Genomic DNA, 25,415 nt, shown 5'->3' on the forward strand with positions numbered 1-25,415 from the left:
TATACAATGATTTGGAATAAAATGCACTTTTTAGGTGCAAAATATATGATCAGTTCTAGAAGCTCCTTAGATGTAAAATGCTGATGTGTTCCTAAGTGAAATGCAACTTCAGGAGGTACTGTATGCTTTTCTAAGACTTGGAGTCTGTTCTTAATTATGTATTCTCTAACCAGGAGTTAAGTAAAATCAATAATGATCTAAATCAGGTGTCGGCAAACCTTTTCTTTAAGAGTCCAGATAGTAAATATTTTAGACTTTGCAGGCCACATGTGGTCTTTGTTGCATATTCTTTCTTTTTTTGTTTTTTTTACAACCTTTTGAAAATGAAAATAAAAACATTCTTAGCTCACAGACTATGTGTGCAGAAATGTCTGGAAGCTGGATTTGCTTTGCAAACTTCTGATCTAAGATCTCTATATACTGATATTCACTGATTTAGTAGAAGGGAAACATATAAACAAAGCATTGGTTTTAAAACTTTTTTTTAGCAGCAAACCCATTTTTCAGATAGTATATAAAGTGCAGAACCACTATACTTTGTTTGAATGTATCATGGGGCCTCCTAAAATACAGTTTGAATACCAGTAATAGAGAGTGCTTGATGAAGGACAGTAAAGGTTTGTCTCTTATCACTGTGGCAGAATTGGGTGTTAATGACTGATTCTGTTTGTCACATTTTCTGTGGCCTTCTAAATAGCAGAGTCCTAGAAATATGAATTCTGCTTCAGGGACCTGGTTAATGAGCTATAACTGTTCTGGACTGTATTTTAAACACTTTTTCAGATCTTCTGTTTATTGAATACTTTATGAAATCAGCACTTAAACATATAAGGAACTCTAACTTAACTATTTATTGTAGTGTCCATGTAGTAAGTGCTGTTAAATTGGTGTGCATGAATTAATCTGATCCAGATTGATAGCACACCCTAGAGATCTCTTGACCAAATAAACCAGATACTTGGGGTTGCTTTTCATGTTTAATATTGATTTTTATCACAGGGACATGATGATGAAGTATTTGTTCTGGAAGCACATCCGTTTGATCAAAGGATCATACTTTCAGCGGGCCATGATGGGAACATTTTTATTTGGGACCTTGACCGGGGGACCAAAATTCGGAATTATTTTAACATGGTAAGGAAAATCTGTGCTTAGTTCATATTAAGACAGACTTCTCTTATATGGCAGCTTCATAATTAAAGTATACTTAGTGCCAAGAAACCTGTTGTGATCTGTGTTTAAATCGATATAATAGCAGAGAATGACTCAAGACCTGAGAGTGAGGCCACTAAAAAATTATACCATTCAGGGGTGATCCTGTTATTGTGATGTTAGCATGTTCCAAATTCTCGTCTCCAGCTCTAAACTCTAGAAACTCAAATTTAATAAGCTTTTGGAGCTAACACTAACCAAACTCACACAAAGGTTAATGTTTCAACTATAATCCTAATTTATGAATCAAAGAATTGACTGTTTTATCTGCCTCTGGTAAACCCCATATGGCTTAGTTAGTAATCAGGAAGTTGTTTGGCAAACATAGAATTGGAGATATGAATACTCTTAAGATATAGTTCATACAAATCCTGGAAAAATCTGGTGAGCTATCTCTTCTCCCAGTAGAACAGCCTTCTGTGATGATGGGACTGCTTATATCTTCCAAACTTCGTGTCCCTCTTTGAAGAACAGATATAACTGAACATTTCTAAATTGTTGGCCTTTGAGCTCCTTTTTATAGGCTTATACAGATCCAGAGCTTTAATATTACCTGCTGTCTTTTGTTAATAAAATTGATTTGTGTGCTTTAATTTTAGGATGGTTATTTTAAGGTTTACTTGCATCACAATATAAGATGGGAAGATAATATTTTGACTTTGCTGAGGTAGCACTGTTGTCAATTTGGTTGTGTTTAGGTCTTTTTTATTCTCAGTCACTCATTTAGTACTTCTTGAAATATGATATTGCTAGTAATGCTTAATACCACCCGTTGTATTTTGATTCTCCATAATTTCTTTCAGAGCTTTACTATTCCATTAGGGTTCTGGCTACAGAAGCCAGAGTACATTGGAATGTTGGTGCATCACAGAATCCAATATATTAGCAAGCAGAAGCTATTACGTACTTATTATTTGAAAATTACCTCTTAAGATGACTTAAAGTGACTCCTCTAAATTTTAGATTGAAGGCCAAGGCCATGGTGCAGTGTTTGATTGTAAATTTTCACCAGATGGAAACCATTTTGCCTGCACAGATTCTCATGGGCATTTGTTGCTTTTTGGTTTTGGATGTAGTAAATACTACGAAAAGGTTAGTATATTTAATTTTTGTTGTAAACTTTAATTTTGGATTGTATCATTTATGCAACCCAAAGTCTTCCAGTTAATAAGGGTTGTCATATATTAATAGATATAAAGTAACAAAATCATCTTTCTTGGTAAAAATTTTCATCACTGCCAGAATATAAGGCGTGGCAGTTCAAGTCACTATTAAGTTATATATAGGGTGATGTAGATAGAAAAATTCATTAGAAAATCCTTTCGCTTAGAACATATTCTCTGTACTACCTTTTAGGTGTAATAGGACAATAACTTTACCAGGTTGCATCTTCTATGTACTAATCATAAATTAGGAATAAACAGCTGGTGATTGAATGTTTATTTTCTTGGCTACTTTACCTACTGTTGATCTTGTTAAAATACTTTAGTAACTAACTTAATTGGTTTCTTATATTTTATTAGCTGTGAATTTGGAATAGATTTTAGAATCTTGGATGAGAACACAGAATCACTGAGTTCAGCTTAATACTTTTATCACCTTTGAGTGTCTTTATGCAATTGATATTTACCTGCCTCACCACTTATATTATACTCCATCTATCCTTATTTGAATAAAAATAAGCAAGAAAAATAGTTATAAAGGTTTATATGATTTTTGCAACTTAAATAAAAATACCTAGTTTTATTCACTCTCTTGTTGCTTTACTTCTTCCTATCCTAATTGGAGAAACACAATATAGGGCCATAAAATCGGATTGTAGGGTTTTGTGGAGAAGAGGTAGGATTATGATCAGGTGATTCACTTCTATCTAGAGGAAACATAACAGAGGAATATAAGAGGATGCAAAAATTGTCTGATTTGAAAACTGCATGTGTTATAGGAATCAAAGTGCTTGTCTATAAATTCCCTGTGCACATTAAATACTGAAAATCTGTCTAAAAGATTCCAGATCAGATGTTCTTCCACACGGATTATCGACCTCTTATCCGTGATGCCAACAACTACGTGTTAGATGAACAAACCCAACAAGCTCCTCACCTCATGCCTCCCCCATTCTTGGTGGATGTTGATGGAAATCCTCATCCTACAAAATTCCAAAGGCTAGTACCAGGACGGGAACATTGTAAAGATGAACAACTCATACCGCAACTGGGATATGTGGCTAATGGTATGTTGTCTCCCAAATGAAATTTAAAGCATTTTGCAGAATGTGGTACTTGATGCTGTTCTCTTTATGATATATGCCCCCTGGTAAACTCTGTAGTAGGTTATAATATATTTTACCTAATACTTGTATTAATTTGCTCATCTCACCTGGACACAGATAAGTGGATTAGGACAAACCAGCACACGTTCAAGAACAGAATGTGTTGACCTGCTTTCTTAGTGACCTGAACATACATATGATTCTGCTGTTTATAGTATTGACTTCTAGTAATGATTAAATGTGTTAACTTTAATTTGTCAAGCTTTTATAATTAAATTATAAAAGTGGTGAAATTCCACTGCTCATTGGTATTTTAACTTGAGAATCCATGGTTACTGGACACCAGAAGAGGAAATTTCAAAAGCCACCAACTGGGAAGTGGCTATTTACCCATCTGCATGTTTGAAATGCAAAATATATTGAGTTTTGGAGAGGGGGATTGTAAGTGTTTAAATAACACTCAATCTTGGGGTACATTGAAGAAACAGTGATAAGTGTGATACATGATGGGAGGATAGTAGAATAAGACATTGAAATTAGCTATTCTCTATCAAAGCAATTCTTTAGATTGGCATATTTCCCTTATGTGTACTTCCTCTTCCCACACCCCCCACCCCCCGACACACACACACCAGAATGCCTTCATATCTTGCAGATTTTCTTCCAGGTGTGAGCTAGTGAGTTACTGATTTGCAAATGGAATTTTATTTTCTTACTAGGGGATTTAGATTTGAACTGACCTTTATAGAGTGAAATGTAAATCCTTTTATGATCTTTCATAAAGATTTGTAAAACAATGAAATGGTGTTATGCATATGTTAACAGTTACTTTGATGATGTCATATTAAGCAAGGGGGAAAGCGTGAATATTAAGTAGGAGTTAAAACTGAAAACATCTGAATAAAAAAATCTGTAACTCATCACACTTGATTTCCTGTAAGACCTGATCACTTGCCTACTCAGTTAGATACCATTTACTCTGACTAGAGGATAAGATGAAAAATAGGTCTAAGATGTAGTTAAGAATGAAAAAAAAAATCATAGAAATAAAATTTTTGTTCAGAAGTAATCATTGAATTTCAGTGTATTATAAGAGATACAATAGCTGAAAGACCATAGTTTGATTTCTTTCAGAAGGAAATTCTCATGAAAGGAAGATGCAAAACATTTTAGGTATCTGGTTGAACTTGTTTAAACCTTACTCAAATCTCTACTCCCAGCTTTTAGCTTGGAATATTCCATGGAGAGAATTCATTTTTAAATTAATAATTTAATAATTATTCTTTAAGATGAGTAGGCCCTCTTAGTAATGTCTAATTTGGGAATATTGAGTAAGTCAAACACACAAGCTGACATACCAAAATTTTTTAAAGTTCTTTTTAAAATATTTTGTTTGGTACGTGTTTGATTTTCGTTTTAATTCTGTTTTTTATTATTTGTCCAGAAATGTATATATTAAGCTTATTTGTACTGTCTTTAGGGTATACTAAAATGTAAGTAACTTAGAGGCTTTATATATCTTTGGTGTCATTAAGGTGATGGTGAGGTGGTAGAACAGGTAATTGGGCAACATGCCAATGACCAAGATGAGAGCATTCTTGATGGAATAATCAGGGAGCTACAGAGAGAACAAGATCTGAGACTAATTAACGAAGGAGATGTTCCACATTTTGCAATTAATAGACCATATTCTGCTAATGGTGGTAAGTATGTATATATTTGTAGAAGGTATGATAAATGTACTTTGATTATTTGGGGGTTGTTTTTGTTTTGATTTGTTTCTGATGGTATTAAATTTTTTAAAATTTATTTTTCAGTTACAGAAAAATAACATTTTTATTAATTTACAATTGTGATATCAGATATACCACACTGCCGTAATCTCATTATCATTTGTGGTTAAAATGACTTAGCATCTTCTAAGAAATACAGATGCTTTATTTTAATACACAGTAGTACCCTCCTTATCTGCATGGGATACGTTTTAAGTTCCCCAGCGGATGCCTGAAACCATGGATAGTGCCAAACCTCATATACACTGTGTTTTTCCTATATGTATATATGATAAAATTTAATTTATAAATTAGGCACAGTAAGAGATTAATAACAATAACTAATAATAGAATGGAACAATTATAACAATATACTGTAATAAAACTTACATAAATGTGGTCTCTCTCTCTCTTTCTGATAAACACGACAGCTTCTAAGTGAGTAACTGGTGGGGAGTATATAGAGCATGGATACATTAGACAAAGCAATGATTCATGTCCCAGGGGAACAGAGTGGTATGGTTCAAGATTTCATCATGCTACTCAGAATGGCACACAATTCAAAACTTATGAATTGTTAATTTCTGGAATTTTCCATGTAATATTTTCAGACCGTGGTTGACCATGGGTAACTGGAACCACAGATAAGAGAGAATTACTACTGTACTAGGTTTCTTTGGATAGATTTGAAATGCCGTTTAGTCAGAGGGATCCTATTTAGTTCTATTTGCAATATTCATTTATTTTTTAGTTTTTTCTGATGCTTATTTTAACAGTTGAATGTTTCAGTTTCCATTTTTGTTTTATTTGAAAATACAACAAAAATAAATTAATAGGGCCCTTTGAGAGGATTAAAAAGAAAAGTAAAATTTTTATTACTTTTCCCCCCTTTCGTTGCTTATCAATTTAGAAAATGAAATTTTGATGGTTAATTTTTTTTGGTTTACACTTTTCTCTTACTATTTTTGAAACCAAATCTGTTTTGTTTTTTTTTAAGATTCCACATATAAATGAAACTATGCAGTATTTGTCTTTCTCTGACTTATTTCACTTAACGTAATACACTCTAGATCCATCCATGTTGTCACACATGGCAAGATTTCATTCTTTTTTACAGCTGTGTAATATTCTATTACATGTGTACACCACATCTTTTTTATCCATTCATCTGTCAGCGGACACGTAGGTTGCTTCAATGTCTTGGCTATTGTGAATAATGCTGCAGTGAACATAAGGTTGCATGTATCTTTTCAAATTATTTTCATGTTCTTTGGATAAATACCCAGAAGTGGAATTGCTGGGTCCACTTTTAGTTTTTTGAGGAATCTCCATACTGCCTTCCATAGTGGCTGTACCAGTTTGCAGTCCCACCAACGGTGCATAGAGATTCCCTTTTCTCTACAACATGTTATTTGGCCAACACGTTATTTGTTGGCTTTTTAATAATAGCCATTCTGACTAGTATGAAGTGATGTCTCACTATGATTTTGATTTGCATTTCCCTGATGATTAGTGATGTTGACCATCTTTTCATATGTCTGTTGGCCATCTGTATATCTTCTTTGGACAAGTATCTTGTCATGTCATTTTGCTCATTTTTCAATCAGATTTTTTGTTTGTTATTGAACTGTAAGAGTTTCTTATATATTTTACATATCATCCCCTTATTGGATACATCACTGGTGAATATCTTCTCCCATTCAGTATGTTGTCTTTTTGTTTTGTTGATGGTTTCTTTTGCTGTGCAGAAACTTTAGTTTTATGTAGTCCCATTTATTTATTTTTGCTTTTGTTTTCCTTGCTCAAGCACACATATCCAAAAAGATATTACTCAGACTAATGTCAAATAGTTTACTTCCTATGTTTTCTTCTAAAATAACAAAATAGACAGCCAAAACAAAACAAAACTAGACTCACAGTAACAGAGTCCAAAGAGATGATTACCAGAAGGGAGGGGTGGGCAAAAAAGGGAAGGAATTTAGTCAGTAATATTATGCTATGTTTACACAGTGACAGGTGATTCCTAAAATTAGTGGGGTGATCACATTGTAAGGTATAAAAATGTCAAATCAGGTGACAACATTGTACACTTGAAACTAATATAACACTATAAGATTGTATACCAACTATACTTCAATAAAAATAAATTTAAAAAAGAATCATTTTGGTGGTCTAAATAAAGCTAGAACTTTGATTAAAAAGGTGCTTTCTGAGCTAGTACTAATAAACATTTGTGAATGTACCAAATCAGGTTAAATATGCTTTTTTTGTATTTACTAAGCATTTAGTAGGTGACAGAAGTGAAAGTGCTTTGAAAAACATTGAAAGAGCTGTAGAAACTTTAAACATTTATTGAGTACCTGCTTTATTCATAACACTATAAAAAACCATAAATGGGGTACAGAAAATGTAGAACAAAGGTATAGCAATATTGTCCAGCAGTACTATCTTTGAATCTCCTATTTTATTTAGAGCTTAGATATGGGAAAGTTTGGTACCTTTGCTCAGAAAGTGGTATCTTTTTTTGTTTGTTTTAGCTCTGAGAAGTCCAAATATGGACCTATCTTCTCCAAATATTGGGCTCCGACGTAGTGGTCAAATTGAAGGTGTCCGACAAATTCATAACAATGCTCTTAGGAGCCAGATGGCCACTGAACGAGATCTCATGGCATGGAGCAGAAGAGTGGTGGTCAATGAACTCAATCATGGGGTTAGTAGGTGAGTCAATAAGGTAACAGCCATAAGAAAATTGAGAGCTTCGTAGAAAGCTAATAACTAAGGTGTTTTTTTTTAATCCAGCTAATCTGTGCTTTAGTTTTTACACTTTATTTCAGTTAGTTCATTCTATAACAACTGTTTATTGAATGTCTTCAACTTGCTTACCTTTGTATTAAATAGTTTGAGGAACATCGGAAAATGAAAATCATGATCTCTGTCTTCCATGGGTTTATCATCTTAAGTTAGAAGATAAGAATGCAAATACTATTAAGTAAAAACATGAAGCCATATGTAAATAAATATGCCAGTGATATATGAATCCGAAGTTCCAACAGTGGTTCTGATATTTGAGCATTTTGGGAGTGCAATATAGATAATAGTAGACTCCAGTGCTTAGGGTATATTTGTAAATGTCGTTTAAGTACACTTCCTTGTACTATGAAAGGATTTCGTTAGGATGAATTTCAAACTTAGAATCCCTATCCTTATTTGTAAACCCTAACATCTGTTTTAACATCAACTCCAGATAGTCCACAGCAACTGGAAATAGATTTTTAAAAGAGAAAAAGAGATTGACAGAGAACATATAAAATCCATTTTAATTATGTTATCTCCCTAACCAAGGTTTTACCAGCTCAGCCAACAAGTAGCAAAATTAATTTGGTTTCACCTTTTCTTTCTTCAGCAGTAATAAGAATAAATAAATGGAGACATAACTAATTTATGAACTGAATGCTACCCTCTGGCAATAGAGCAATTTGAAGTAATTTTTTGGTCAAAACGCTATAACTAGAATTGAAAGCAGGGACTCAAATAGATACTTGTATGACAGTGTTCACTGCATCATTTATTCACCGTAGCCGAACAGTAGAAGCAACTCAAATGTCTGTCAACAGATGAATGGATAAACAAAATGTAATATTATATACAGTGGAATATTGTTCAGCCATAAAAAGGAATGAAGTTCTGATACCTGCTACAACAGGAATAATACCACAAAACATGCTAATTAAAATAAATTATACACAAAAGGACAAATGCAATATGATTCCACTTATATGAAATATCTAGAATAGGCAAATTCAGAGACAGGAAGTAGATTAGAAGTTAACAGGGCCTGGTGGAAAGAGAAGTAGAAAGTTACTGCTTAATGGTTACACAGTTTATGTTTAGAGTGATGAAAATATTTTTAAAATAGTGATGGTTGCACAACATTGTAAATCTCATTAACACCACTAAATTGTATACCCCCAAATGGTTAAAATGGCAAATTTTACATTTAAAAATATTTTTGTTATCAGACTTTTAAGCTATCGGCTTGCTTTTTGATTTTGTTACTTTGACTTTTGATTTGTTATTAGGGTTCAGGAAGAATGTAGAACTGCGAAAGGTGACATAGAAATCAGTCTCTATACAGTTGAAAAGAAGAAAAAGCCATCTTATGCTACCCAAAGGGTGAGTTTAATTTGGAATACCCTATTTGCAAATGTTTGCAGATACCAGGTTTTTGAAAGGTCACTATTATGTATTAAGGGACTATTTAGATAAGTGTTTGCATATAGGGAACCGGTTTCACTAATAACAGTGTAAAACAAATGCTCAGGCCAGAGGTTGGCAAACTACTGCCCATGGGCTATATCTGGTCTATTGCCTATTCCTATTAATAAAGTTTTATTGGAATCCATGCACAGTTATTCACTTACATATTGTCTATGGCTGCTTTCACACTCTACAGAGTCGAGTATTTGTAACAGAGATCATGTGACCTGCAAAGCCAAAAATATTTACACTCTGGGCCTTTACAGAAAAAGTTTGCTGACACAAACCCTAGGCACACTCCTGGCCTACCTAATCATACAGGGGCAAAATCTGATCTATACATTGGGAAGATGCATATTCCCAGTAGAAATTGCTAAGCAGGGAGTAAGATTCCTATACTCCACTAGGAACATGGTAAGCCCCTTACTAGTACTCTGAGGTAGAACAACTGGTGGCATAAGAAAGTTCAGTTCTGACCCCGGATCTAACTATAACTCCTAAAGAGTGTGATAGTTTGGAAAGTCTGCAATGGTTTTAATTGTATTAAAAGAAACATAGGTAGTGGACACTGAATTTTAAATGTTTTGTTTTTCAATATTGATTACTACAGTTTTAGGTAATTATCATATGAATATCTCCAAATAGTCTTAGGTCATTTTGATGCCCAATTTCTTTCTTTTTTTATTTAATTTTTTTATTAGTTTTAGGTGTACAAAACAACCTAATAGTTATTAGGTTGGTGCAAAAGTAATTGCGGTTTTTGCAATTGTTTTTAACCTTTTAAATTGCAATTACTTTTCCACCAACCTAATAGACTTTTACACCCCTCACAAAGTGATAACCTCTCTAGTCTACTACCCCTCTGACATCGTATGTAGCTGTTACAATACCATTGACTGTTTTCCTTATGCTGTACTTTATATCCTGTGACTATATATATATATACACATACACACACATATATATATGAATCATATATATATATATATATATATGTGTATATATATAATTGTAGTTGACATTCAGTATTATTGTACTTAAGCTTCAGGTATATAGCACGGTGGTCAGGCATCTACACAGTCTATGAAGTGATCCCCCTGATATTCTTAATTTTTGTTGAGATTTCATTAGCTTGTTTGATATTCTTTGATAAGGTCATTTTCTTAGAGATTCTGAATGACTCAGATCCATGATTTATATTCTTTTTTCTTGCTAAGCTGATTTATTAAATATCAGACTTGTCTGAGACTAATAAATAGGGTAGTTGGGTCTATAAAACATTTTTATTTTTAGAAAGTGAGAAACATTTACATGTAAGATAAGAAACTGGTCGTAGAGACTGATATATAAGACTTTTAAACTTGTTTACTTACTCCTGATGACATATTGGAGTTGTTGCTCTGACATGGTATATCAGTAATAATATTTTATATTTGTAATGTTTAGAATAAAATCATTTTCACTTTACATTTTAGTTGTTAAAAATTAAATATTTATTTTGACCTTACTAAATGTAGTTTTTTATAGAACTAAAGAAGTTCAATTAGATTAAAAATTATATGTACATAGATGTGATATAGGTATCTTCATCCTATAATAAATTGTGAATCATTTGTGTAATTCTTAGTTTGTTTAAATTCTGATTGGGCAAATTCTTGCAGCCTAGACTTGCAGGACTGTTCTTAATTTGTTTACGTAGTTTTCAAAATAGGAAAGTAATCAATATTAATGAAAGGTGAGTTAAATATATATAAATCTGGTTATATCTTGTGTTTTCTTCTTGGGAATTTATTCTTATCTCTTAACCTCCACCCCGACCCCAACCCTGCTCAATTGATTTGCTTTATATATGGCCATTTATGTATGTTCACTGAGCCTTTGATTTTTTAAAGCTTGTTTTCTTGCTATTTAACAGAATGATTATCAGCCTAGCTGTGGACGGTCTTTACGAAGGACACAACGTAAGCGTCAGCATACTTACCAAACACGGTCTAACATAGAGCATAATTCGCAAGCACCATGTCAAAATTCACATGTACAGGAAGACTCAGACAGCTCCTCAGAGGTTAGATATCTGATATGATTTACTCAACGTAACTTTTTTGTTTCCCAGTTTAGTATCATTACTTTGGGTTTACTTTTAAGGTTACTTCTTTAATAGAAAATTATTTTCATGATTTTCTTACAAGAGGATAATTAATTAATAAGGCATTTAATAGGCAAATTTGAGTATTATTGAATTCCTTTAGCTATCTTTTCTGATTTGTTCCTAAGATATTATCTTGGTTCAGGGTATCAAACACGCCAGCCAAAGTTTGGCTTTGGGACAGTGAGAAGAAGGTGAGAGGAAATCTGCCTAGAAATGAAAAAAAGTGGAATATAAACAGGGATAACTAGTTATACAGTCCCAAAACTGATTGACTGTCATCAGAACACTATGCACGTTTCCTGTTGTTGTTGTTGACTTTAGCAGTCATGGAGATTACTGAGTGATGATTTTTCTCAGACCTACCTTTTTCATGGTAATGGAATAAAGAGAGAATATAGCAGGTATTTCTTCATGTTCTTCTTCAGTCCTTTCCTTTTCTCTTAACAACTGTAGTTGTTTAGTAAATAATGAAGGTTTAATTATGCATTGACAATGTGTGGTACCCCATTCTTCTCCCACTATTCACAGTTTTTTCACTCTATTAATGGTGTCCCTACTATCCCCCACCAATGAAAATCTTGATCTGAAAAGAATAATCACATTGTTAGGAATTGATGTTTACCTTTTTAATGAAATAATGTTGTTATGCTTATGTTTTAAGGAAGAATCCTAATCTTAATAAATATTTATACTTAAGTGAGATGTCTAAACTGGAAATTGTGTACACAAGGGTTATCTATTCATTCCACTTTGGTATGTTTGAAATTTTACATAATAAAAAGATATTAATTTTCTATGGAGAGTAATTATATGAACTTGGTGAAGGTATATATTCTTTTTAAAAATTGTTTTAACATATAAGAGGGTTATATTTGGGAGTCTTTAAGGAGTCTATTCATTTTTTGAAATAATGAAAGATGTCTCATATCAATAAGATAAATACAAAAATATTAATAACCATATATCTCAATTGCTGGCTCTGTGTTTCAGGAAGATGAAACAGTTGGCACAAGTGATGCTTCTGTAGAGGATCCTGTTATTGAATGGCAAAGTGAAAGTTCCTCCAGGTAGTTAATAGTTTTGATTTGGTCAAAATTATTTGACAGTTTGAATATGTAATTATGTTCTTGTAGGAATTTGGTAAGGCCAAAGTTAAAATAGTATTTTATAGTGGAAAGAGAACTGGATTGGAAGCCTGGAGACCTGCTGTTTTATCTTGGCTCTGGCAGTATCTTGTAGGGCATGTCAGTGTGGGCTTTAGCTCCCTCAGCTATAAAATAAGATCTTTTGGAAATCCAACATTCTGCATCTTGGCAGGCTATATGTATTTATTTCAGTTTTACAACTATGTTTAACCTTCTCCAGTGAAAAGGAGCATTTTTATTTAAAGAAGCTTTTGTGATTTATACAGAAATTTTGAATTGTAAATTGTTATGGGAAACTAAGATTTATACTTTAGAAGCATTTCACTAAAATCACTTAGGTGATCATCAAAATTCTATATTGATATTTTTTTCTCTTCAGTTAGGACATAATCAATCCATGTCGTTTATAATGCTATTTTATTATAAAATGATCATTTTCCAATTCTGAGGCAAAACTGTTTTTTTCTAAACGTTCTTATTCATAATTTTGATTTATTTACAGTGATTCATCAAGTGAATATTCTGATTGGACAGCAGATGCTGGAATAAATTTGCAACCTCCAAAAAGACAAACCAGACAGGCAACACGGAAAATATGCAGCAGCTCTGAGGAGGAGAATTTGAAGTCACTAGAAGAAAGGCAAAAGAAACCTAAACAGACTAGAAAGAAGGTTTGTAAGTTTAGAGGGTGTTTTCGTTGTATTTTTTTTTTTGCCTTTGATACTTGAGTATTAAATAGTAACAGTTGACTTTTCTCCAAAAATAGCATTCCATCTGAGAAGCTAAGTAAGTAAAATTGTTTAAAATGTAAAGAAACTTTGAAATTTTTCTCTTCTCAAAAGTAGAGTCTAGACCACCTTATTATTTTAATTGTTATTAAATTAAAATGTGTTCACAATTGTTTGTTAAAATGTAGTAGAGTTTTAAATAATAAGCCACTATAGTATAAAAGTATTGTCATATCACCAGTCATAATTTTCTATACATTTTTGACTTGTAAAATGGAAGGGTATGATAAATGGTGTAGGGCTCTTCTTCCATTTTTTTTATATAGTTTTATTTGACTCCAATGATGGTTTCTTTTTCCCACTATAATTTCATTTAGGTGAAGTAAAGACTTAATCCATGTAGTTCTTTGAATATTAATTTATAAAATTATTATGTATGCATTCTGTAGCCTGTTGCTTTAGTAGACAGAATTAGCTTTTTGATTGTCACCATTTTATTGGGAAAAAGTTACTGTGTTGTATTTGAATTCATGTGGTATTCTAGGGACATAAAGAGTAAAATACGTAATTTTAGGTAGTATATAGTGTCATATTTCCTGTCAGCCAAAATTGAGTAACATGTTAAGAACTCACTTGATTAGTTTACTAATACAAGTTGTACATAATTAATTGGTAAAGGAAAATGTTTAAAATTTGTATATTTTAGGTTTTATTATAATCTAATGTTAACATTCTCTAGTACCCGTTATTTTGATACTACTGTTCATATATTTATTGTTTATATATTTTTGAACTATATTTTAGAAAGGAGGACTGGTTTCTATGGCAGGTGAGCCCAATGAAGAATGGTTTGCCCCTCAATGGATCTTGGATACAATTCCACGACGTTCCCCATTTGTCCCACAAATGGGAGATGAGGTAATTGTTACGTATTATAACCCCTTTCTCTTAGAACCTCAAGAGCACTCACTTTATTAGCTTTAGGGCATTTAGATTCTCAATTCTATTATAGTTATATGTACACATAATTATAGCTGCTTTGCTCAATTATGTAGTTCTTGTAGGCAGTGACTGAATCTTATTAATCTTTACAAATTTGTTGGCCCTGGCACAGAGTCTTCAGTATGGTAGATGCTCTGTGAACATTGAGATAAACTGATTGACATGTAAAGTCCTGAAAATATTTGTCTTTATTTTTATCTTAATTGCCATGTAGTACAATTAAGTGGTATTTTTAGTTCTAACTCAAGTCCTAATATTGTTTTTGTTTTTTGTTTTTTTGTTTTTTTTTTTTTAAAGAAGCCCATGCTCAACCCAATAGAAACTATGCTAGCAGTTAATTACCCCTTTCAGTAATTAGGGGAATGTCATTTCATAAACAAGGCCTTCTTACCAAGCCTATGCTTGAATAACATATTTATGATTGGTCAGTCAAAAATTGATTTAAATTCTATGTGGTGAAAAAATTTTGTTTTTCGTTTTCTTATGAAAATTATGGTAACATTGTAATATTTGAGCTCTAGTTGGCTTGTATAGTATCTGATATATTAACTAATCTTTTTTGAGTGATTGAATGCTTACACACAGTTTTCAATTTAAGACTAACAGTGGAAATGTAATGTTGTCATCGTAATAAAAAAAGGAACAAAACCTTGCATATGATTCTAGAAGTCTTGGGACCAATAAAAATTTCACCAAACCTTTCTATAGTTGCCTGTTATAGATAATCTTGTACCAGAGATAGCTATCAAGTTGCTTTATGAATAAGCTATTACTGGCTGATTATCTTTTGATATTATTAAAATGTTTTTGTTTTCCATAAGTTTGTCTTATAAATATTAGGCTTTTGAGCAATGCTTTTTTGTGTGGTAATTTTAGTAGAACATGCTCTGATGAATGCTGTATTAAAAAAAAAAGTGAAAAAGCTTTTTTGGGGGCATATTCAAAATCATGGTTTCTTGTATTTATTGCCCATTTTTATGGAGATTTAAGAGGGATAATTTAAGAGAGATAATTAATCTTAGATGAATTTATAGGGCAAGTTAAGGATCTGTATACGCTATGATATGATCTAATAAGACTGCTCTCTGTTGGGTACAGGGATAAATACATAATAAAGGATATCTGAATAACATGATTGCTATTAACTTTTTTTTACCCCTACAATTATGTTTACATACTAATATTTAAATCTTTAATTTTCTACTTATATTTTTAGCTGTTAGAACTCCTGACTTAGACATTGTTGATTGGTAGAGTATGTCAGTGTAGTTTTGAAACCTCAGAGTACGTTATTTTTCATGTCGCTTTCTTCTATTTATCTATCTCTACCACCTCTTTAAAGTGTTTGTGGGAAATAAACTTATTTTTTCATGAATCAGAAAATGGTTGTGAATGCTGTCTTGAGGTGAAGGGTCTTACCAAGCACTTGGATTCATTTTCCTTCCATACAATGCCAGTTCTGATGTTAATTCTTATAAGAGAAAATTTTTAATTTGTTTTAAAATTATTTAGTAGTGTCTGATTAGAAGTATATATAATGTATAGGCTGACTATTGAAATGTTAATTGGGGAAGGGGGGGTTATCATTGTGAGAGGGGTATAAATGTCTAACTATTATCGTTTTGTATACCTGAAACTGAAAAAAAAAAGTTGATATCAGACTATCACTTACAATTTGAAATATAGAACTTTAAAATATGAAATAAAATATGAATACATATTTAAAATAAATATTTTAAAATAAAATAGGGTTTTTGTGTACATTTGTCATTAGTCTCTGTTTCTCCAGAAATGTATGAAGCTGCTAGGGGGAAAAGGACTGCATGTGCAGTGTTTATATTCTACAGTACTTAGTCCAGGACTACTTAGGCATGAGTACTGAAGGAACATTATTTGACAGCGACAAGTACCTTATAGTAATTTTCCAAAATTACAATTATGTATGTTTGTTGTAAACGGAAGAGGACATTTGTAGGAATATATATATATTGGGATGTACAGAGTTGTTAAATAGGACACTGCTGTTTAATAGCTCATGCTTTTTGTTTTAGCTTATCTATTTTAGGCAAGGACATGAAGCTTATGTGCGGGCTGTAAGGAAATCAAAAATATACAGTGTTAATTTACAAAAACAGCCATGGAATAAAATGGATCTCAGGGTAAGTTTGCTAAATTCATAAGCTATGCAATTGAGGTAGCTAGGGAATTAAGTTACTTGCCCATAGGCTTTTTCTCAGTTTCATTCATACATCACTGTTGATGATGTGTTGATGTACCATACATATTCTTGTACAGCTGAGTGTTATGGGTCATGTTTTGTATTTGCCGAAATTTGTATGCCACCTATTGTCTTGATCATTTAACCAAATTTCTTTCAAGCTTCAGGTCCTGTAGTGTATATACACTAAAAGAAAATAGTAGTTCCCTGGTGTGGATAGTCTCCTCAAAAGCTTTGTACATTCTGGAGGCTCTATAAACTGACCACATGTGTGGACTGCAAACACCCTCATGGTTCTGGTGGTTTTGAGATATAATAAATATCATAAATCCCAAGAAGCTCAGAAATTTGTGGTACTTTATGGATAATCTTTTGATACAGTAACCTATGTAGCTACATTGTATTGAGTAAAATAGGTATACACACACACACACACACATATTTAGAGAAGGATTTTCTGCTTGTAAATATACATACATTCATTCATTCATACATATATACTTACATAAATACAGACATGGGGATACATACACAATCATTTCTACATACATTTACATGTATTTTTGTTCTTTTGTGTTTTTTGACTACATGAGACTCTAAAGGACTAATTTTACAGTGGTTTTCAGGTAAATGAAGGGTTGTCGTGTGATGCTTAGCAGGAAGGATACAAGAGACAATGTGTATATTTACTGAAATAAAGATTTAGACACTCGTAAAAAATTATATTAAGGTTGTAAGATGCTACAGTATCTTATCAAGTAAGCTTTACATATTTCTCTCCTGGGAGACAGGGATGCTACCATCTATTCTGAATCAGATGAAAGTTGAGTTGTTTTGTTTTGTTTTAGGATCAGGGGAATGAATAAAACATGATTCCTTATTTTAAATTATAACCATGTGGTTCTAGCAAATTATAGGAGGCATCATATGTGTGGTACAAAACCTGGGCTTCAGAATAAGACTTGAATTTCATTCCCAGCTCTGCTATATACAAGTGTAGAACTATAACCAAATCACTGTACCCACCAGACTTAGTTTTGTCATCAGTTAAGAATGACTAATAATCTATAAGGGTGGTATTGTAAAATAATATTTTAGGCATTCAGAAATGTAAGTCATTTCCCCAAACATGCATGTACATGTCTACCTGCATATACTTACATACTGCATTTCTGCTAGAGGAGTGCTTCTTAACCAGGCAGAGCATCATAGTCCCCTGGGGAGTTTAAAAAAAAAAAACAACATAAAAATATAGTTATACCTGAGACCTACTGAATTCTGTTCTATAAGAGTAGGGTTTAGGAACATGAAATTTAAAAAGTTTCCCAAGGAGATTCTGTTGCTTATCCTTGGTTTCAAGCCGTTCAGTAAATTACAACTTGTTATTAAGGGTCAACAGCCATGCCTTTGTCTTGTTCCTTTGTTGCTTTCAGTTTTATGTCCCACATATGAGTGAAGTCATATGCTTCTTGACTTTTTCTGTCTGACTTGTTTCGCTCCACATAATCTCAAGATCCATCTATTTTGTTGCAAATGGCAGTATTTCATCTTTTCTTATGGCAGAGTAGTATTCCATTGTGTATATATGCCACATCTCCTTTTTTTTTTAAGGGATCTTGAGATTATTATGCTAAGCGAAATAAGTCAGACAGAAATAGTCGAGAACCATATGATTTCACTGATACGTGATATATAAAACTGAAAACAACAAAGCAACAAGACCACATCTTCTTTATCCAATTATATGTCGAAGGGCACTTTGAAAGAAAAACTCATAGACACAGACAACAGTTTAGTGTTTACCACACACACACAGATGGTAGAAGAGGGTAAAGGGGGTAAAGTATATGGTGATGGAAAGAGAACTGACTCTGGGGGGGTGAACACATAATGCAATATATAGATGATGTATTACAGAATTGTACACTTGAAACCTATGTGATTTTACTAACCATTGTCACCCCAATAAATTTTAATAAGAAAAAAAAACAGCCATGCCTTATTACCTTTAACACATAGTGGAGTACCTAGTATTTGGTGGGTATTTAGGTAATCTTTAAATTGTTCAAATAATGAAATCTGTAACTATTAGGCAGTTATTTATATTGAAAGTAATAGTTTATTTGTTTTCTCATAGGAACAAGAGTTTGTTAAGATTGTAGGAATCAAATATGAGATTGGACCACCTACTCTCTGCTGCTTGAAGCTTGCATTTTTGGACCCCATTTCAGGCAAAATGACTGGAGAGTCTTTTTCCATTAAGTGAGAAGCTGTGTGTGTGTGTGTGTGTGTGTGTGTGTGCGCGCGCGCGCGCGCGCATTAATCCCTATTGTATATTTTGCAGAGTACAAGACTTGATGGGAAAGAAAACACTACAGCCCTATAGGCTTTAGAGTTTTAAAGACCAAGATTTAATGTTTAATTCTTGGTTTGTTTCTTTTAATTATATGTACATGCATACATATATAGGTATATCTCTACAAGGAAATTACTTCTCTTAGTTTGTGCCTTCATCTGTAAAATGGGAATGTTAATATGTTTTTCAGGATCATTGTGAGGAATAAAAGAAAAACCTATATAAGTACCTAACAGTATGTTTGAAACATGCTACTTGCTTTTATTTCTGTTAATAGTAATAATAGGAATAGTCAATGGCACATTTCTTAAAGTGAGTTTGAAATCTGGGGAGATGAAATAACATCAATTCATGCTTTTATTAAAAAGTCCTTAATAAAAATACCTTATATTAAACTTGAAGAACCTTCATTGATGTCTTTATATCACTGAAGTTGTAGCAGCAGTTAGGCAGGGTGGGTACTGCCAAACAAATGAAAACAATTGGAGTTTAATTTAAAGGCATTTATAGGGACCTTGAGATTTACACCATTTTGCTTAATGTGTCCACATTAAACATATCCCTAGTTAGTAAGTAACATATACTATTATATCTGTATATTGATTCATATGTACTTTGTTTTCTGTACAGGTATCATGACATGCCAGATGTCATTGACTTCCTTGTGCTACATCAGTTTTATAATGAAGCCAAAGAAAGGAACTGGCAGATTGGTAAGTATAGAATTCTCAATAACAATGTATTAAGTTTTATGTGGAGTAATTTTTTAAAATCTGATTTAACAGAAAGAAACTAGTTTAACATGTAGCTGGAAAAAGCTGTTAGTCAAATTAGAAAAATTAAATTAAAATTTTCTTTTCAGTTATCTTGAGGTGATTTTATGCACATTGTGTGTGTGTGTCATATAACCTCTAAACCTTCTACGAGTATCTACTCTATTAGAATACAAATCTATTAAAAGGAAATTTATCAAATGTCAGTTGTCCTAAAATAGAGTACTTAACACTGGGCTCATAAAACAGACCATTACTGATTGTGGTTTTCTCTCTCTCTGTCTCTCTCTCTCTGTCTCTGTATCTCTCTCTTTCTCTCTCTACCTCTATTTCTTTCTATTCCTATTCCTCCTTTCTTGCTCTCTGCCCCTCTACCCCTTTCCTTCTTTCTCCATTTCCCTCTTTCCCCCTCTTCCCCTTTCCATTCCTCCCTTCCCCCTCATTAGCTATTTGATCTTGGGCAAGTTTTTAACCTCTGTACCTCACTTCCATTATCTTTAAAATGGGAATCACATGAGATCACACCTATAAGGATGATGTGAGCTGTAAATGACTTAATATATAGAAAGCATTTAAAATGATCTCTGACACAGAGTAAACACTATGTAAATGTTTACTATTAATACTTTTAAATTCTCCTTTCTTACGTGGAAGAAACATTTTGTCCACAATCGTTTGGTTTTGTAATCTTTAGCCATTTAAAAACAGAAAACTAGTAGGAAGAGGTTTTCTTTTTTTTTTTTTTAATTTTTGGGGTGACAATTGTTAGTAAAATTACATAGATTTCAGGTGTACAATTCTGTATTACATCATCTATAAATCCCATTGTGTGTTCACCACCCAAAGTCAGTTCTCCTTCCATCACCATATATTTGATCCCCCTTACCCTCATCTCCCACCGCCCTCCTCCATTACCCTCTGGTAACCACTAAACTATTGTCTGTGTCTATGAGTTTTTGTTTCTCATTTGTTTGTCTTGCTCTTTTGTTGTTTTTGGTTTATATACCACATATCAGTGAAATCATATGGTTCTCTGCTTTTTCTGTCTGACTTGTTTCGCTTAGCATTATACTCTCAAGATCCATCCATGTTGTCACAAATGATCCTATATCATCTTTTCTTACCGCCGAATAGTATTCCATTGTGTATATATACCACAACTTCTTTATCCATTCATCTATCGAAGGACATTTTGGTTGTTTCCATGTCTTGGCCACCATAAACAAAGCTGCAGTGAACATTGGAGCACACGTCTTTATGTATAAATGTTTTCAGATTTTTTGGGTAGATACCCAGGAGAGGGATTGCTGGGTCATATGGTAATTCTGTTCGTAATTTATTGAGGAACCTCCACACGTCTTCCATAACGGCTGCACCAGTTTGCATTCCCACCAACAGTGGATGAGGGTACCTTTTTCTCCACAGCCTCTCCAACACTTGTTACTATTTGTCTTGTTGATGATAGCCATTCTGACTGGGGTGAGGTGATATCTCATTGTGGTTTTTATTTGCATTTCTCTAATGATTAGTGATGTTGACCATTTTTTCATATGTCTATTTGCCATTTGTATGTCCTCTTTGGAGAAATGTCTCTTCAGGTCATCCGCCCATTTTTCAATTGGGTTGTTTGTTTTTTTGTTGTTGAGTTATATGAGTTCCTTGTATATTTTGTATATTAGCCACTTATCAGAGGCACTGTTTGCAAAAATCTACTCCCATTCAGTTGGTTGCCTCTTTACTTTGTCGATTTCTTTTGCTGTGCAGAAGGTTTTAAGTTTCATACAGTCCCATTCGTTTATTTTAGCTTTTACTTGCATTGCCTTTGGAGTCAAATTTATAAAATGCTCTTTGAACCCAAGGTCCGTAAGTTTACTACCTATGTTTTCTTTTACGCAGTTTATTTTTTCAGGTCTTAGGCTTAAGTCTTTGATCCATTTTGAATTAATTTTGGTACATGGTGACAGATAGCAGTCCAGTTGCATTCTTTTGCATGTGGGTATCCAATTCTCCCAGCACCATTTATTGAAGAGGCTGTCTTTCCTCCATTGTATGTTTTTTGCTTCTTTGTCAAAAATTATCTGTCCATATCTATGTGGTTTTATTTCTGGGTTCTCAATTCTATTGCATTGGTCTATTTGTCTGTTTTTCTGCTAATACCATGCTGTTTTGATTATGGTAGCCCTGTAGTACAACATAAAGTCAGGGAGTGTGACACCTCCAGTATTGTTCTTTTTTCTTAAGACTGCTCTGGCTATTTGGGGTCTTTTGTGGTTCCAAACAAATCTGATGATGTTTTATTCTATTTCTTTCAATAATGTCATTGGGATTTTCATGGGGATTGCATTAAATCTGTATATTGCTTTGGGTAATATAGCCATTTTAACTATATTGATTCTTCCAATCCATGAGCACGGAATGTCTTTCCATTTCTTTGTGTCTTCAATTTTTTTCGAAAATGTCTTATACTTTTCAGCATAGAGGTCCTTCACATCCTTGGTTAAGTTTATTCCTATGTATTTTATTCTTTTTGCTGCAATTGCACAAGGAATTGTTTTTTGTATTTCTTTTTCTGAGATTTCATTGTTAGTATATAGGAATGCAATGGACTTTTGTACGTTGATTTTGTAGCCAGCAACTTTACTGTATTCGTTGATTGTTTCTAATAGCTTTTTGGTGGAGTCTTTAGGGTTTTCTATATATAGCATCATGTCATCTGCAAAGAGTGATAATTTAACTTCTTCATTCCCAATTTGGATGCCTTTTATTTCTTTCTCTTGCCTGATTGCTCGGGCAAGGACTTCTAACACTATGTTGAAAAGCAGAGGTGATAGGGGACAGCCCTGTCGTGTTCCTGAACGTAGAGCAAAGGGCTTCAGTGTTTCACCATTAATTATGAGATTAGCTGAGGGCTTGTCATATATGGCCTTTATTATGTTAAGGTATTTTCCTTCTATATCTATTTTATTAAGTGTTTTAATCATAAATGGATGTTGTATCTTGTCAAACGCTTTTTCTGCATCAACTGATATAATCATATGATTTTTGTCCTTTATTTTGTTTATGTGATGTATCACATTGATGGATTTGTGGATGTTGAACTATCCTTGTGCCCCGGGGATGAACTCCACTTGGTCGTGAAGAATAATCGTTTTTTTTTTTTTTTTTTTTTTAATTTATTGGGGTGACAATTGTTAGTAAAATTACATAGATTTCAGGTGTACAATTCTGTATTACATCATCTATAAATCCCATTGTGGGTTCACCACTGTGGGTGGTGAATAATCTTTTTAATGCATTGTTGTATTCGATTTGCTAGAATTTTGTTTAGGATTTTTGCATCTGTATTCATCAGAGATATTGGTCTGTAGTTTTCTTTTTTTGTGTTGTCCTTACCAGGTTTTGGTATAAGGGTAATGTTGGCCTCATTAAATGAGTAAGGGAGTACTGTCTCCTCTTCAATTTTTTGGAAGAGTTTGAGCAGGATTGGTATTAGATCCTCTTTGAAGGTTTGGTAGAATTCACTGGTGAAGCCATCTGGTCCCGGACTTTTGCTTTTGGGAAGGTTTTGGATGACTGATTCAATTTCGTTAGTGGTGATCGGTCTGTTTAGATATCCCATTTCTTCATGGTTCAGCCTTGGAAGGCTACATGTTTCCAAGAACTTGTCCATTTCTTCTAGGTTATTGAATTTGGTGGCATATATTCCTTTATAGTATTCTTGGATGATCCTTTGTATTTCTCTGGCATCCGTGATAACTTCCCCTTTTCCATTTCTGTTTTTGTTAATTAGTGTCTTCTGTCTTTTTATCTTAGTTAGTCTAGCCAAGGGTGTGTCAATTTTATTAATCTTTTCAAAGAACCAGCTCTTTATGACATTACTTTTTTCTATTGTCTTTTTTTTCTCTATTTCTTCTAGTTCCGCTCCGATTTTTGTTATTTCCTTTCTTCTGCTGACCTTGGGTTTCACTTGTACTTCTTTTTCTAGTTCTTTAAGGTGTAACATGAGGTTATTTATTTGGGATTTTTCTTGTTTCTTCATACAGGCCTGTAATGATATAAATTTCCCTCTGAAAACTGCTTTCGCTGCATCCCAAAAATTTTGGTAGGATGTATTTTCATTGTCATTTGTTTCTATGTATCTTTTGATCTCTCCTCTAATTTCTTCTTTGACCCAGTCATTCTTTAAAAGTATGTTGTTTAATCTCCATGTGTTTGTGTTTTTTCCTGCTTTCTTTTTGCAGTTGATATCCAATTTCAAGGCCTTGTGATCAGAGAATATGCTTGGTATGATTTCAATCTTCTTAAATTTGCTGAGGCTGATTTTATGTCCCAATATATGGTCTATTCTTGAGAATGTTCCATGTATACTAGAAAAGAATGTACAGTCTGATTGAGTTTTAGCATGAAGTGCTCTTTATATGTCACTTATGTCCATTTCATCTAATGTGTCATTTAGGGCTGCTATTTCATTATTTATTTTCTGTTTGGGTGATCTATCCATAGCTGTCAATGATACATTTAAATCCCCTAGTATAATTGTGTTTTGCTCAATTTCTCCCTTTAGTTCTGTTAGTAGTTGCTTGGAATATTTCGGTGCTCCATGATTGGGGGCATAAATATTGATGACTGTTATGTCTTCTTGTTGTATAGTGTCCTTTACCATTATGAAATGTGCATCTTTGTCTCTTGTTATCTTTTTCACCGTGAAGTCTGTTTCGTCTGATATCATGATGCCTACACTTGATTTTCTCTGGGTACCATTTGCTTGGAGTATCAATTTCCACCCTTTCACTTTGAGTCTTTGCTTGTCCTTGTAGCTGAGATGTGTCTCTTGGAGACAGCATATGGTTGGGTTTAGTTTTTTTGATCCAGTCTGCTATTCTGTGCCTTTTTATTGGTGAGTTCAGTCCATTTGCATTTAGGGTGATTATTGATATGTGAGGATTTCCTGTCATTCTATCTTTAGTTTTCTGGTAAGGCTGTGTCTCCATTGTTTCTTTGCCTTTTTGTTGTCTATTATTTCTATATTGTGGTATTCTATGATGTGTCCCTCTGTTTCTTCTTTTATTACAGTATATATTTCAGTTCTGGATTTTTTTTGAGTGGTTACCCTTAAGTTTATGTAAAAGAAAGTTTGATACCATATTCCGGTTCAGGCCTTTACTCTCCCCGTTTTTATGTTTTGGTTGCCACAAATTGTCCCTGTTGATGGTGGTCAAATAGCCTCCTTTAGTATTTCTTGTAGTGCAGGTCGTGTATTAGAAAATTCCCTCAGGTTCTGTATGTCTGAAAAGGTCTTTATTACTCCTTCGTATCTAATGGATATCTTTGCCGGATATATTATTCTTGGCTCATAATTTCTCTCTTTCAATAGTTTAAATGTTTGGTTCAACTCCCTCCTGGCTTGTACAGTTTCTGCTGAAAAATCTGATGATAATCTAATGGGCTTTCCTTTGTAGGTTACCGTCTTCTTTTCCCTGCCTGCCTTGTGGTTTCTTTCTTTGTCATTGATTTTTAGACAGCTTCAATACAAT

At 33.2% G+C, this 25,415-nt stretch overlaps 1 protein-coding gene across 1 annotated transcript in view; it reads left to right on the forward strand.

The window, feature by feature from the left end:
• Nucleotides 1-25,415, forward strand: part of BRWD3 (bromodomain and WD repeat domain containing 3) — a 112,945-nt gene that overhangs the window by 60,449 nt on the left and 27,081 nt on the right. The window contains exons 15-27 of the mRNA XM_033106874.1: nucleotides 1,000-1,134; nucleotides 2,176-2,304; nucleotides 3,217-3,442; nucleotides 5,017-5,184; nucleotides 7,791-7,971; nucleotides 9,333-9,426; nucleotides 11,426-11,575; nucleotides 12,650-12,726; nucleotides 13,307-13,475; nucleotides 14,337-14,450; nucleotides 16,586-16,693; nucleotides 18,890-19,014; nucleotides 19,739-19,821. Coding sequence (XP_032962765.1) covers nucleotides 1,000-1,134; nucleotides 2,176-2,304; nucleotides 3,217-3,442; nucleotides 5,017-5,184; nucleotides 7,791-7,971; nucleotides 9,333-9,426; nucleotides 11,426-11,575; nucleotides 12,650-12,726; nucleotides 13,307-13,475; nucleotides 14,337-14,450; nucleotides 16,586-16,693; nucleotides 18,890-19,014; nucleotides 19,739-19,821 — 1,759 coding nt within the window. The remainder of the gene's footprint in view (nucleotides 1-999; nucleotides 1,135-2,175; nucleotides 2,305-3,216; nucleotides 3,443-5,016; nucleotides 5,185-7,790; nucleotides 7,972-9,332; nucleotides 9,427-11,425; nucleotides 11,576-12,649; nucleotides 12,727-13,306; nucleotides 13,476-14,336; nucleotides 14,451-16,585; nucleotides 16,694-18,889; nucleotides 19,015-19,738; nucleotides 19,822-25,415) is intronic.

The sequence above is a fragment of the Rhinolophus ferrumequinum genome, chromosome X, assembly GCF_004115265.2.
Source record: "Rhinolophus ferrumequinum isolate MPI-CBG mRhiFer1 chromosome X, mRhiFer1_v1.p, whole genome shotgun sequence".
In the NCBI taxonomy this organism is placed as follows: domain Eukaryota; kingdom Metazoa; phylum Chordata; class Mammalia; order Chiroptera; family Rhinolophidae; genus Rhinolophus; species Rhinolophus ferrumequinum.